At 34.9% G+C, this 14920-nt stretch overlaps 1 protein-coding gene across 1 annotated transcript in view; it reads left to right on the top strand.

Moving 5' to 3' along the window:
• The window catches only part of LOC112987640 (transcription initiation factor TFIID subunit 4-like), a 152443-nt gene that overhangs the window by 25642 nt on the left and 111881 nt on the right, over window positions 1-14920 (top strand). The window contains exons 8-9 of the mRNA XM_064519675.1: window positions 10190-10295; window positions 14597-14711. Coding sequence (XP_064375745.1) covers window positions 10190-10295; window positions 14597-14711 — 221 coding nt within the window. The remainder of the gene's footprint in view (window positions 1-10189; window positions 10296-14596; window positions 14712-14920) is intronic.

Raw genomic sequence — 14920 nt, 5'->3', positions numbered from 1 at the left:
CATTTTCTGTGATATAGCATCTCATTTTATGGAGACTTACATACATGTGCAACCTTTATATATTTTCAGTAGTCCCATTAAGTTAAATAATATTAACGTCTCTTAAATTGAAGAAGGGCTCTGGAGGCTCTTGGCCTTTTTTTTCTGAAATATAGTGATTCATTGCAGAAGATTCTTATTTAATTACAGAAGTAGAACAGAAACTTTTTCAAGACTTAGAGGCGAAAGTGTAACTTTTTGTATGTTATTATGTATACTGTTTTTTTTAGATTAGTTTGCATTAAAATTTACTGCACCTCATTTTAAATTTTTCTATACATAGTTATAAAATATTGTAGAAGAACAGCTGTGCTGTACTGGTACGTTTTGTCTAGAAATAGTTTCATACCCTGGTATTTACAAAAACTTGTCATCTCCGTGCACATTGGAAACTACTGTATGTACTTAAACTCATTGATTTCATAGCATTAGTAATATGGCAATTGTATAGCCATTTACTTGCTGAGAGGGTGATGAATTTATCCCACTGTTGTATAGGAGTATGTGTGTGTGTAAGTGTGTGTGTGTGTATACAGTTGTAATTAAACTATATTTAGAATTTCTACAAAGGCTGTAAGTTTATACAGGTATGGTCTGTGGCTTTCGTGTATGTGTGAGTAAAGTACTTGACTTTGGTTTCAAAATCAACTTGGAAAGTTCGAGAAGGGTGTATTGAGTTGATGAAAATTTATATTATCAAGATTCTGAAATGCAAATATAATGGAACACATTACACTGATCTTTCCTTGCATTTATAGGCTCTACAAAGGAAATAAATAGCAAGTAGAATGTATGGGGAGAGAATGTTTTGCTTTGAATGTAACAGTATACAGTTTCAAAACATCTGAGCATTGGGTCATTTGAACCATACAAATGCTTTCTAGCAATTAAATTACTAAATTTAAAATAAAATGAATATAATTTTAGCAGTCTTCAATGAGCATAGTTTTAAGGTATAAGAACATCTTTGATTCTAAAAAACACCTGACTTTGGCTTTTATAGCACACACAAGATGTGGATGTGGTCTTGCATCTGAACTTGGCTGCTTTTTTTATCTGTCTAGCTATCTGAATTCTTCTGAATAAGAGTTCTCCCCACCCATTCTGGGCTGTTGTATTATTTTAAAAAGTGGCCCTTAAGCTTTTTGTGACTCCTTTTCAATTCATCTAATTTTACGCAACACTGAATTGACAATAGCTTGGTTTTTCAAGGTAGGGGAGCAGGAACTGGTTGTAATTACTGGCAGTAGGTGTAAAAATTACTCCCTGTCTTGGGAAACTGAATTTCTGTCCACAGCTAGCTGATTTCTCACAAGTATGAACATTTATGGCCAGTAATTCCAGCCTGATCTTACTCCACAGTCTTAGAACTGAGCTACTGCCAGGTAATGCTGTTTTTTTTCCAACACTTTGCAACACCCTTTAAACACTTTCATGACTACCAAGTGAGTTGCACCCCCAGCTTTTGAGAAACAGTGAGGTAGAACAAAAGTGTGTTGATAAATCCATGGGAATTCTCACTCTTGTGATTATAGTTCTTGTGGAATGTTTTCTGAAAAAGACAAATTTATGTGGAGACAGCTCTTTACCTTCACATACCTTTTAAGTTGTGTGTCTCTCTCTCACATGCCAATGCATACACAAAGCAAGCACTCATGACATTAACATGAGTAAAGATTAACAATGTGAAGAGTTACTCTGTCATCTTATTCAACATGCCAATGCAATATATGGGAGCTGACAACTTCTAGAGTTACATATTGGGGGAAATTGGTGTGAGGGGAAAAGAAGACATTTTACCCCTCTGTGAGAAGATGGTAGATCGAGGACTGACTTTTCATCTTACTGGGTACGTAAGATGACCATTACATTTTCACAAAGGTAGCAAGCTGTGCAGAGGAAAACTATGCTTAATATTATTTCTGAGAAAATATTTACAAAAAAGTGAATACATAAAAGATAAAACCTTACTGGCTTTACTGTAAAACAGGCTATCTGTATTTGTTTTTAATTTGTTGAAAATGCAACTAGTCAGTAGAATCAAACATGTTAACTGAGCACTCTTTAATGGCCCTTGAGTTAGTTCTATACAGACAAAGGTAGCGTTATAAAATAAGAGATGTTGCACAAACAATCTGATAAATCACAAGAGCCATCAACTCGCATGGCATGCAAACTCTCCAGCAGCATCCATATCACAGTAGTAATTGTTTGTAAGTATTGACTTTCTTGTGGTGACAGCAGTCACGCTCTTCACACTTATTAGTGCTCCCCAAATTCAGAGCCCAGCAAGGAGCTCCTGACTATCTTGCCTGGGACTTGTCCGGGAGAGGAAGATTACAGCTGGCTTGCCTAAGGGTGGCCAGTGCTGATGGAGGAACCTGGCTGAGCTCCAGATTCCCCAAGCCTGAAGCTCACTGGAGAGAGTTCCAGCTGGCTTTGCAAACTGTCCAGCTGCAAAAGGGCAAGCCTGTTTTGGAATATAGATGCTTTTGAACCAGCCAGTTTACAGTAGTCCAGTTTCTTTTAAAATCTGGAGGATTTGTCAGCTCTTCATTTCTTTTGACTTTTCTGTTTTACAGAAGGGTCAGTGTTAGAGATAGTCCACAACACTTTTGGAAAGGCATCATATTAATCTATATCATTGTATATATTTAATCTATAATACAGACTTTCAGAGCATCTCAATTTATGCCATTCTGAATCACATTAGTCAGAATAGTGGCTTTTAAAAACTGTTACATTTAGGCAAATACTGTTCTTATTAGAGTCAGTGAAAAATACTCTTCTAGATCAAGTAGTGGCTAAGATAGGCCATCTTTTAGTGCTTTTGGAGAGCTCATTCAGAAACTATTTTGATATGGTGTTGTAAAATACTGCTGTTAATTTAGAGAGAAAAAAAATCAAAATTATAGGAAAGCAATTTTCTTATTTCCAGAAAAACAATACAGTGTGAGTGTATAAGAAGGTTTTTAGCAGAACTAGACTTGTGAAGTGATGTTGGCTTCACCAGTTGTTATTAATTAGTGACATAGTATGTTTGCTGATCATTTAGATAGAAATTAATGAAAGACAAAGAGCATGTCCATACAACTCAGCAGAGGGCCTGAGATCTGAGAGCTATTGCTGGCTTCTTTGTTATATACAGGGAACCCAAAACCGTATAAAATATTGAGATGCTAGCTCATATTGCTATTGCACCCAGATTTTGTTCATAGGCCTTGCTCACTTGGCTTTTAGCAGTTCTGATGTGGTGATATTTCTTCCAGTTATATTGTGGGCAACTTAGGAGTTCTCTGTACCCTGTCCCAGTGTGTGGTGTGGACTTACACAAAGGAGACTTCAGCATTGAAATGTGTAGTGATAATGGAGATCATACGTGACTATTTATATATCTATCTTGTAAAGTATGTTGAAATCCATGTTCTAAAACTATGGAAAACCTATTCTGTGTAAGAGTTAGATAGTGTTATTAGTACTGCTAACTACTACTAGCTAGGGAAAAGTAGGTGAATCTTGGGCTAATATTTTATTGATGAGATTTTAATGAGATTAGCCAGAAATCAATTTGTGTAATTGTTCCAAGTGCAATGTCCACAGTTTGTCCAAACTTTCATTGAGGGACCACATCATGAGTGTTACAGCAAACAAAATTTCTATAGACAACAGAAAAGTTTTTGCTAAATATGCTGAAATTGTAAGGAGGAGGTTAAGTAGTGGTGATCGACTTGCACTGTATGTATGGTGTTGACACTGCATCATAATGAGAAAGGGCTCCTGGATGTTGAAGCCAATTATTAGATTTAAATGATAAACAGTTAGAAAGATAGATTTGAAGTGGTTCATCTTAAATAAAACAAATTTAGGTATACACAAAGAAATACCAAGATTTGTGCAGGTCTAGGATTGAGAGATGTATTTTTGGACCATTGTTTGTTGCAGAAAATTGTGTATGTTGTCCAGAGGGGAAATTTAGACATTTTCTAAGTTCTGTTAGAATGTTTTTTGCCAAAACATTTTCTGACACTTCTTCTGAGACTGTCATGGTGGTTGGGGACCCCCAAAAGGTGAGACAGATTAGTGAAATCTGGAAATAAGATGCAACTGCAGAATAAGCATCATGTTATATGGGGATGTTCTACTTCATTTTTTAATGCTCTGCTGAAGCCTTTGCTGCTGTTGAACTAGTGTAGTTTGTACACATTTTGGTGAGATATAGGAAATCATCATTTTCTTTTTATGTTCTGTGTGCAAGGCAGCTTAGAAATGGAGGAGCAGAAGATGCCTTTTTGGATAAATGGAGTAGTTTATATTAATGAACTAATAAAGATGTAGTCACTGATTTGGAATTCAATGTATAATAACATTTAAAAAAATGGTGGTTGAGCAGTAGATGTCTGGGATCTAATTAATAGAGCAAAGTCTGAACTTGACAAAATTTGTATGCCTGTTTGAAGTACAGCCTAGTGGCAAAAACAGTTTGTGTTTTGAGTTGTTATCATGGACCAGACCTTACTTTATCAAAGGGGGACCTTTACTTTCAGAATTTTGTGGTCAGTACCATAATATGAGGAGAATATCAGCAATAAATGTCATTTTAAAAGCAGTAACAGGAGGTGATTATTAAAGGACAGATTTAAAAGCAAAGACTAAAAGAAAAGATTAAGAGAATTAAACACGCATAAGTTGGTCAAACAGTGACTAAAGGGGAACATAAAGAACATCTACAAATATTTAAAGGTTTAAACATCAAAGTATAATGATGAATTATTTATGGTGATCTAAGGGAGTGTAAATATGAATAACAGGATAAAATTAAGCAAAGTAGGATTTAGGCTGAACATAAGGCAAAATATCCTCACAGTAAAGCAGGTTATTAAATGGTAGATCAGACTCCCAAAGGAAGTGATGAAAGAGCCATCACTGGAAACATTTAAAATTGGATTAGATAAAATACTATGTGAAAAACTGAGTAATAATTTGGGGAGCAGTTGGGACAAATGATCCAATGGCTTTTGTTTTTATTTTCTTCATAGTTTCTTTGAAAACATAAACTCAGTGGAATAGTATTGTGGTCATATTAGCATTAAAAGTTATATGGTTGTTTAAAAAATGTTCATTTTTTTTGGTTTGGGAGAAGAAAAGTAATTGCTTATGCTCATTTTGAGGCATTGTTTAAACATTGTGACTGTTACCATTGCAGCATGGTAAATAACAGCAAATATGAAATCTCAGCCTATAAAAGGATGAACATTGTAAGTTAATGCTGCCAGATTACATGATAGCTGAGGTTTGATATGACATTTATCTTCAGGAGTGAGTAGACTGATAAATCACAAGTGGCATAGCCACAAGTAAGTTAGCAAGTGTTTACTCATGAGTGAAGATAAATGTCATATCAGACCATAGCCGTTCTGAATTTTGTACATTTACAAGTTAAGCGGCTTATTTGTTTTTTTCTTCCACAATACTTTTTAAACTTAGAGGAAAAAAATACTCAGTACAGAATATATTTTCCAAATTTATTTTTAGTTTCGATTGTTTACAGCAGCTTCTATTTTCTATGCTTTTGTTTTTATTGCTGTATTTGGTGTGTACATGTAAAATGTGGTTTATTAGTTCAAATGCTCAAGCTTTTGGATGAAGTGCTTCTGTTGCAAAGTATGTTTCGTGTAAATCAAGTCAGGCTAATTTTTCAGCCCTTGTCAAGTAAGTGGAAGCATATCATTGTGGTGCTGTGCATCTGCATGGGCAAAGTAGCGCCTAGTTTGTTGAGAGTTGAAAATTCTTGGCGTCAAAACCTTAGCAGTGAGTTCTAATCTAATCGTCTTAAAGGATTTTTGCTTTTCATAATTTGTAGGTACTGCCTTTCGTTTTTATTTAACATCTCACATTTAAGTGAGAGAAAAAAAACAGAAGTTAACAAACTGTGCTTGGATCCATTTAATGTGCTTTGGCTGAATTTTTTCTGAACCTGTATCTGTTAGTCATCTGTGTTGTTAATTTTTGGTCTGTGTTTACACCTGGAATCTGTTTTTTTTTTTTTCCTGTAATAATATATATGATAGAAGATTCACACCAGTCTTGGTATGATCATCACCTTTTTGCTTAAGATCGAAATTGGAGAGCACTATTATTTTAGTCTCATATACTTATTGAATCTAAGCTTTGCAAAGAAGGGTCTTAGGGAAGACGGGTATTTCAGCTGTCACTGCTTTGTTATTCTGTTTATCAGTAATGTGACTGTTGAATACCCTCTTTTCATCTTCACAAGTCTACTTCTTATATGGAAACACCTTTGTATAGACATCCCTCCCCTCTGTGAAAATAAAGTGAACCTTAAGAAACAGGCTGAGACTGAGTAGTCTGTTGAAGCGTTCAGGAAGTGAGCAGGAGGAGCACATCTGGAGGAGCAGACTGGTGGTGTATCTAAGTGAGCTTCATTAGTGCAGTGGAGAGAGGATGGATAAGGGGAGAAGTGGGAAGATAAAGAAGGAGAGTACTTTCCTTATTGTGAGAAATGTTATTTTATAGAAAAAAATGAAGTTAACTTGAAACATAGGATTACTTCTCCGAGTGCACTATGACTTTCCTGCTTCAATGTATTTCTCAAAGAACAGCCCAGGAGATGATTCTTCAACTTTTGACTGATAGACTGGTGAGGAATAAGTTGGTCTGTGACAGTATTTGCTGACCTAGCACTGTCTTGATCACAGTGTTGTTTGTAATTTTGCTATTTTGCAGACTCGTTTTCAAACTCCAGGCAATGGCTATATCATATTAAATCTCTTAGGTTTTCTGTGTCTTTGTTGTTATTGTTTGGCTGTTGTGCTTGCTGTCTTCAGTGGTGGAAATACTGAAAATGACTTCCCTTCTTTTTAGGGGAGAGGGAATGATGAACTGTTTCCACAGGCTTCGAAGACTGGTTTATGTTCTGTATTGTCACTTTTCTTAGCACTTTTATAAAATCATTACTATTATGATTATGGAGGTAGTAGCAGAATCATGTAGGTTGGAAAGGACCTCTGGAGGTCTCTGGTCCAACTTCCTGCTCAAAACAGGTTCAGTTACAGTGTGTTTGACCACCCTCCTGGGAATTTTTTTTCCTTACATTGAGTTGAAATTTCTGATATTCTAACTTGTGTTCCATTGTATCACATCCTTCCACTGTGCACGTCTGAGAAGCGTCTGGGTCCATCTTCTCTGCATCTTCCCACTAGGTAATTGCAGCCAGCAGTAAGATCTCCCCTTAAATTTTTCTTAAGGCTTAAGTAATGTCTGTGTTAAGCTCAGTATACTAAAAACATCTACTTCTGTAACTTTTTTGTCAGTCTGAGTTAGTAAATTGGTGCTTAGGAACTGGTGTTAGGATTCAGACTGTGAATAGGTTACAGTGCATTAGCTGGACAACAGTCATTGTTCATATTTTTAGGCTGTGAGAGATGTAAAATAATTTTGGTTAATTTAACCATCTCCTATTGGGACTAGCTTGTTACCAGTACCTTGTTCATTATCTACATTTTCCAGACCAAGTTAAGGACTTAGTGATAATTTTTATACTGTGAGGAAATAAGGCAAGAGAATTAGAATAGTTTAAATTAGTTTAATTGACGAAGAGTGGTTTAGGTTGTTAATCAATTTTGTTGCAGCATCGGTTGCTTCTGATTCATCAGCTTTTGCTATGTCCTTTATTTATTTTCATCTGGAACGAAGTTTGCACCTTCTGTTTCGAAGACAAATTGCTACCTTAAAACTATTTAAAAAACCAAAATGTTGCTCTGAGTTGAATTGTAGTTGCTACTTTTAGAAACTACATGCTGGTTACTGATCAGTTTCTGCGTAGAATTTAAGATGTTGATTTTGATCTTTTTCTTCACTTTCAGCCCTTATGTATATGTTGAGATTTTAGTTTGGTACTTGTTAAAGAACATTTTTCAAGTGTATTTAATAGTAAAGAAAACATTGCCATTATTTATATCTTCTGAAATGATTAAATGTTGCCCTATTTACTGACCCACTTTTTTAGGGCATTCACAGGAGAATGCTAGTCATGTGAAACAGAATTTGATTCTGAACTCAAGAAGTTGTTAGCTTGGTTGTTAGCTTTGCAGAGGAATAACTTAATCACAGAAGATTAGTATAGTGCCAAATAGTAATTCCATGCACAGGTGACACACATCTCCCTTTTTGGCCCGACTTTCATCCAGTTAAGGTATAGCTGCTTTTCATCACTCTTTGAAAGCTCATCCAGTGACAACTTTCCCCCTCTCCTTAATGTCAATGTAGCCTCTTGACTGTGGATTAGTCTGTTTCCTTACTTATTAAAATACGCTTGCTTTACATGTAAATTGTTTTCTGTGCATCAAAATGCAGTCAAATTCCTCTTTCTTCCTCTTTCTTCCTCTTTTTCACTTACCACCTTTATTTCTTTCCTGTTTTTTAAGCATGATAGCTACTTTATTCTTACATTGTGTGAGTGTCTCTATTTACTTCAAACAAATACTTTGCATCAAGACTTTCTGCCTTGATGAACTAAATCTGTATCCATTTGCTCATTTTCTCTGTTTAGTACAAGCATTACGTTTTCCTTTGGTGTCCATAGCTGAAGCTGAATCCTGAACCATTTTTTCCCCTTTTCTCTTTCTGCAAGGTGGCTATGGCCAATGGTTCTGGATGGCAACCTTCCACAGTTTTATTACGACTTCACAACTTTTAATATTTCAGCATGCACAGGATGGAATTTCCAAATTTCAAAATGGCCCTACTTGTTTTTTGTCCAGCCTACATTAGCAGTCTTTTTCCCTCAATACTTTTTTTTTTTTCTTTCCCCCCCTTTCTTATTTATAGTTTCACCTCTGTTCCTTCTGCATGATTTGGGAATCCTTGGTTTCTGCTGATGGAGTGTTTTCTGATTCTTTTCCCTAATTTCTTCATTCTCTACTTTTACGTGTCATTTGAAAATATTGTTTCTCCTTTCCTTTTCTCCATAGCATACTTTGAAGTCAGAGATTTGGCCTTACATTATTCAGCTAAATAATATATTTTTATATACAGTATGTAAGAATAATACAGACTAGGGCCAAATAAAAGTGCAGTATTCCCTGTTTGCTTCATGTAGCGTATTCAATTAGATTGCAGTGTGTGACATTGTCATTCTGGGAGATGATAATGAATTTTGGGGTGCGAGAAAGAGGTCTGTCATTCAAAGACAGTAGACACATTACAGAATGGGAGTAACATAGTTACAACTGTGAAGAGTACATGACTCTTGAGGTTTTCTGGACTATAAATTGTGGTTGTAATCTTATTTTTTAATCTTATTTTCAGCTATTTGCTTGTGTTTGGTTTTTAAAGTTTATTCATGGATTTTTTTTTTTTCCAGCTCTGCAACATTCACGTGTCTTTTTGAATCTTATGTTCATTATATCTGTGCCTACCTTGTTCCTTATTTCATGAATATATGTTTTGCTATCACTTAGGCATGATCCTTGCAGGTTTTCTCTTTGTGGTTTAACTTATTTATGGATCAAATTCTAAGTTTCTTGCCCAGTTTTGGTTTTGGATAAGGACCTCAGAATTTGGTTCAGTATTATGTGAAACCATGAAAACCACCATTAACATTTAAAAGATAAACAGTACATGGTCACCACAAAACATTCTCTGTTTTCCGTTTTGTGCATATCTGACTTTATAACCCGTAATATTTTGGAATTTACTTTTAGTATGTATTTTCTTTAAAAAGCATAGACACAATATGTAATGAAAGGCCTAACAGTTGTTGGTGGACACCACTAAAATTAGCGCAGCATTTCCTTCTACAAAAATGCTTTGCTTCCTAGTAAAATTTCTGAAGACAAAAGTCTAAACTTTAATATTTACCTCACTTCTTTGAAATATATTATTTGATGAAGCTTGTGACATATGACATTTGTGTCAAATAATTGATTTTTTTTAAAAGTATAGCAACAAAATATGTATATATACACACACACACAACCACATGCATTACATAAATATGACTTTTGTCACTAGCTGGTTGTGCTTTAGAGATCCATATGCTTATATCAGTAATTACAGGTATTAGTATATTTACGTTGTGTGTGTTTGTGTATAAAGAATATAATATGAGTATACTTTTTTTTAATAATAGCAGATTATCCAGTCAACATCTGCTCAAACTGTGAAACGAAACCCTGCTTGCCAGACTACCCAGATTAGGATGCCAGTGGTAATAACTCAGACCATTAGACCACCAGGTATGGGTTTAAATATTTTAGTGAGATTGTTACCTTTGTATGAATTTTATTGTAATTGCAAACTAGTAGCATGGGAAAAGACTTACGGTGTTGACATTGGCAGGCTTGACATTTATTTTTACTTCTTACTGGCTGACAATGTATGTTTTCACTATGCAGTTTTGCCGTATTTCGGACCAACGCAGTTAACTTTTGAAACTACTCATGACAAAATTCTCACAAGCTTAGTTCCTTACTCAGCAGTTTTTCATGGAAAGTTCTGAAAGAAGTCAGGAACTTGACTCTTACTGTTCTGAACTTGTAACTCTGGACCAAGAAAGAAATACTTCATTTTTTGTTGAAGCCTAGAGAATTTCTCAATTTCATCATCCTGATTTAGCTCTTACCCCTGAAGCTGGGCATGATAATCGTTATCTCTCCATTGACAGAGGTCAAGGTAGGACTCCTAGAGAAACTTGTCAACCCACATGCCCTTTTTTTGTTACTGTGTTTATTTATTTTTTGGTGATGTCAGAGACTGAGTGCAGCAACATGACATGCCATGGACTAGCCAGGGAATCAAGAGTATAGTATTATACATGATTCACCCATCTGTTCGTGCACAGATGGATTAATATCTGACTGCTACATTCCACTCTTTAAGAGGGTTCTTGAAGCCTTCTTACTTTCTAATAAACACTTACTTGTTTCTTTCCATCACTAAACCTGTTAGCCTTAGGGGGTTTTTTTTAATTATGTATGAGAATATCTTTCTGGATGTGGGCATTTAAATAATCGAGGGTTCGTAATGGGATACAGAGCTTATCATCTTCAGATATTGAATCTGAAATCAAATTAATTTAAATGCACATATAAGCCATTGCTGCCTGTTTGACTTTATTGCTTAGTCTTTTTTGTCCTCCTTGGGTACAGAAGGAATCAAAAATCCAGTGATCGCAGTTAGTGTTCTACTTGGTCCATTCTCTTCAGAGATGCCAAAGGCTGAATGGACATGGAGACCAAGCTATCCCTGTAATCCTATAGGTTGTTTTTTTCCAGGTTTGGAAGAAAGGCATTTACTTGTCATGAAAGGTGTACATTTGATAGGACTGACACTCACGTCCTGGGTTTATTAACAGGAAAAATATTCTGTGTCTTACAGTGTGAACTTTCACTTTTGAACAATGTGTCTGAGTATGAAGGCTGATTTCATTTCTGTGCTTGTGGAATAGTGTGTCTCTAAGCCATGAATGTCAGCAACGTGCCAAGGATTTGCATGGCATTGGCATCTGTAACTTAAACAGCCGTTTAAGAGCACAAATTTATTTGTGAAGGCCATTGATCAGCCAATGAGATAGTAACAAGTTAACTGACTGTTTAAGGAATACAACTTAGCTTTTATATAGAGCTGTACATAGATGGCATTCATAAAACCCAATTCATGCAAAGCCCTGCTTTCAGGTGAGCTTATTGCTATTTACAAGCTTGCTTAAGCCCACCACAGTATTGTTTTAAGTGCAAAGTCAGCAATCAGAATGGAAATCTAGAAAATGCCCCACTGTAAAACTATTTATCCTGCAGCCCACGTGTGGAAAAAAGTCTGCCTTTGTGTTTGCAGCTCTAAGAAATGCCACTATGGCATACTATCAGATACCAGTGCATTTTGACCTTGATGTAGTGTTAAAACTCTCTACTATAAACATCAGTAAACTGGTGTTATATACCAGCCCATCCATGTAGAAGGAAGTAGGATACTGGAATAGGACATGGTCTGTGTAGAAAATGATGGTAGTATAATTGTGTGGCATATGACTTCTTAAGGATAGTTATGGCAGAACTGAGCTGGCTTCCAGAGAATGGTGCATTTCCCTTCTCAAACAGGAGTAGCTCTCCTAGTGTAATGCTTCTTTACATTAATATTAATGCATCTGTATGAACAAATTGTAATGCTTTTTAGAACACTAGTATTGATAATGTAGGCAGGCTCTAAGAACTTCTATACTGATATAACTGTATCCACACCAGGGGAGGTAACATTATAATTATTTCAGGAAAAATTCACACTTCTTTATCAAAGCAGTTATCAGTATAATAATTCTGTTAATCGCATCTCATGGATGGGGGAATTGAGCCAAAGGGTGAAGTTATTAACCAGAGCATTCATTGCAGCTATTTAACCCATGTAAAGATAGAACTTACCAGTTTCTAAATTTCAGCTTATTTCTCTAGGTCATGCTGATTGAATTTGAAGCAAGGACCCAATGGTGAAAGACTCTGTATGCCATTATCAATCCCATGAAATATCTAAGCCCACAGATGATTTTAATTTTCAAAATATGCCCTGCCTCATAGTATAAATCTGTGTTTTAGCCATATTTGTATCTAACTGTTTAATTGTGCACAACTGTGATTTAACCCAAAACTTGTATTGATATCCTTTGCAAGATCCATCTAAGTAGAATTATATATATGGAGGGTGAAAGAAAGTGAGACTAATTTTTTCCATGTCCAGTGTAGATGTAGTTTTCCTGACACTGAAAAACTAACTACTGTGTTGCTGTACCTTCTGATATTTTTTGGATCAAAAGTTAGCATCTATAGGAAACAAACCATTGACGTTAATTCTAAAGGAATATATTATTAATTCTGGAGGAATGCTGCTATCTACCTTACTTTAGCCATTGCAGTAATTTTAACAGCTAATATATTTTCAGTCTCCTAAATGTAAATTGTTGCATGCTGAAATCTGTTAATTTTTGTTATTGTATTAATCATCTACCCTTCCAACTCACTTAGTAGAAAAGCTTTTGATTACTTCATCTAGAATAGATAAATGGTTGTACTGGACTATTGCTATTTGGCACATCTCATGGGCCTTGAATATTCTGATGACAAAGTATTTGTTCCCCATGCTTAAAGCCTGAAGTCCTAAATCTTATTTTTTGATTTGCTAAAGTTGGGGATCTACACAACAGTTTCTTTATACAGATTGAGGAATTGAACAAAGTCTGTCAAATTATTTTTGCTTTGAGAGAATGGGACGAGGTTGAGGAAGACTTCAGAATGAAAAAAATAATGCCGGATTCATTCAAGGCTACTGCTTTTCTTTTTTTAAGCAAAGAAGTGTTATTAAAAGGATTTGTTAGTTCAGATAATTATATTTTAGGTTTTTAGAGTTCATGAAACAAAAATAACTTAACTCCCCTAAGGTTTTTAACATGACTGTTTATATAGAAATGAGCCATGGATGTGCAAGAATAACTCCATGCACTTTTTAAAGTGTCTCGAGCACTATGTGCATGTAATTCTCAACAGTATTAATTGAGAGATAAAAGATCTCACCTTTTCTTTTGTAAGTGAAGTATAAATTATGTTTTAATTTTCACATACCAAAAGATAGGTGGGGATTAAAGGAAACAGACAAAACATAACCCAAGTAAACATGTTCTTAAAATATGTAAACAGTAAAGGATGACTTAATCCAAAAGATTCATTTGTCAATGCTTTTTGAGTCTAACACTGATATGGTGTTTTCTAATAATGATAACAACCCAGGTCTGTTGATTTACTAATTATCAGCATAAAATTATTATTTTTATTAGATTTTCCAATGTCTGATAGGAATTAAATGTCAATTTTTTGATTTATGTTCAGAAGAAGCTTAAGGTCTAACAGATTTTGACTCATTTAGAAATCCCAGTTTTTACTCATCCATGTAGACTTGTAAAGTTTATATACAGACAAATTACTTTTAGAACAAGAAGGTAAAAGACAACCTTGAAGAGGAGGTTATTTTAAATTTTACAATAATATATTTTCCTTTACATGTATTATAGAACAGTGAAGAATATTAAAAATAATATTTTAAATTCTGAAAATACATGCTTTTCACTGCAATAGTGAACAATGAATGAATATGTATGAAAATGTAAAAGACAGTTAATATCACAGTACCTTGAGTGACTTAAAATATCTATATTAAGAACACTTCAAATTTTTTTTCTTTATGCTGTCCAGATTACATAGAAGGGTGGTTTACTGGCAATTGCAAACACATTTATAGCCATTATGTGTATTACAACCAGCTATGGCCAATGGTTTTCAGTTTTAGAATCTTCTGTATTTTGTAAATATTGAACAAACCGTAATGTTAATACCAATTTTATATTTTAAGTTGTTGTTCTTCAGGAATGTAATCTTTAAAAGTAATAACTTCCTTTTGTTTGCAATTTACAGACAGTTAAATTTAGTTCCTGGACAGAAGGTTCTTTGATGTAAATTGTCTAAGACAGCTCATAATAACATTGCTTGGTGTTTTTCAGGCACAGTAGGGAAGGCACCAACAATACAAGCCAGCAAAAGTCCTGGGGGCTTCGGTGTTCAGGTCTCTGCAAATCAGAAAAACAAGCTGAATGACCCTGGAGGTGGTTCTTTCAGGTAAAAAAAAAAAAAAAAAAAAAAAAAAAAAAAAAGAGAGAGAGAGAGAAGAAAAAAGCAGAGGGCTGAGGAGGAGGAGGTCTTAAATATAAAATAGAGCTTAGAGTAGGCTTAACACCAGAGGGCAGTATTTTACAATAATTCCTGTCTTTTCTCACTTTGATTGGATAACAATTTTCTTACTTAGCTCTATTAAAAGAAGCAGGGGT

The sequence above is a fragment of the Dromaius novaehollandiae genome, chromosome 13 (genome assembly GCF_036370855.1).
Source record: "Dromaius novaehollandiae isolate bDroNov1 chromosome 13, bDroNov1.hap1, whole genome shotgun sequence".
Lineage (NCBI taxonomy): Eukaryota > Metazoa > Chordata > Aves > Casuariiformes > Dromaiidae > Dromaius > Dromaius novaehollandiae.
The sequence above is the reverse complement of the archived record's forward strand: the minus strand, read 5'-3'. Positions and strand labels throughout refer to the sequence as shown.